The sequence below is a fragment of the Carlito syrichta genome, unplaced genomic scaffold (genome assembly GCF_000164805.1).
Source record: "Carlito syrichta isolate Samal-C Ts95f unplaced genomic scaffold, Tarsius_syrichta-2.0.1 Scaffold306846, whole genome shotgun sequence".
Lineage (NCBI taxonomy): Eukaryota > Metazoa > Chordata > Mammalia > Primates > Tarsiidae > Carlito > Carlito syrichta.
The window spans coordinates 29,425-29,634 of record NW_007250942.1 but is presented as its reverse complement, the minus strand read 5'-3'; the positions used below and the strand labels follow the sequence as shown (position 1 = coordinate 29,634).

Genomic DNA, 210 nt, shown 5'->3' with positions numbered 1-210 from the left:
GCCCCCGGACCCGGGCCGACCGCCTCGCTGTGCCCACCAGGATCGTTTCGAGAAAATGGCAGACAAGCCGGACATGGGGGAGATCGCCAGCTTCGATAAGGCCAAGCTGAAGAAGACGGAGACGCAGGAGAAGAACACCCTGCCCACCAAAGAGAGTGAGTGCGCCCCGCCTCCGGAGCGCCCGGGTCCCCCCGCACGGCCCCTGCCCCG

The 210-nt window shown here is 68.1% G+C and overlaps 1 protein-coding gene across 2 annotated transcripts in view; it reads left to right on the top strand.

Annotated features, from left to right (window-relative positions):
* TMSB10 (thymosin beta 10) overlaps nt 1–210 on the top strand; it is a 6,878-nt gene that overhangs the window by 6,148 nt on the left and 520 nt on the right. Inside the window, exon 2 of one of the 2 annotated variants that reach the window (XM_021715216.1) lies at nt 41–155. In XM_021715216.1, the coding sequence (XP_021570891.1) occupies nt 56–155 (100 nt within the window). In that variant the 5' untranslated portion in view covers nt 41–55. Of the gene's footprint in view, nt 1–6; nt 156–210 lie in introns of those variants that run through there. The other variant, XM_008063441.1, reaches the window with a different exon arrangement.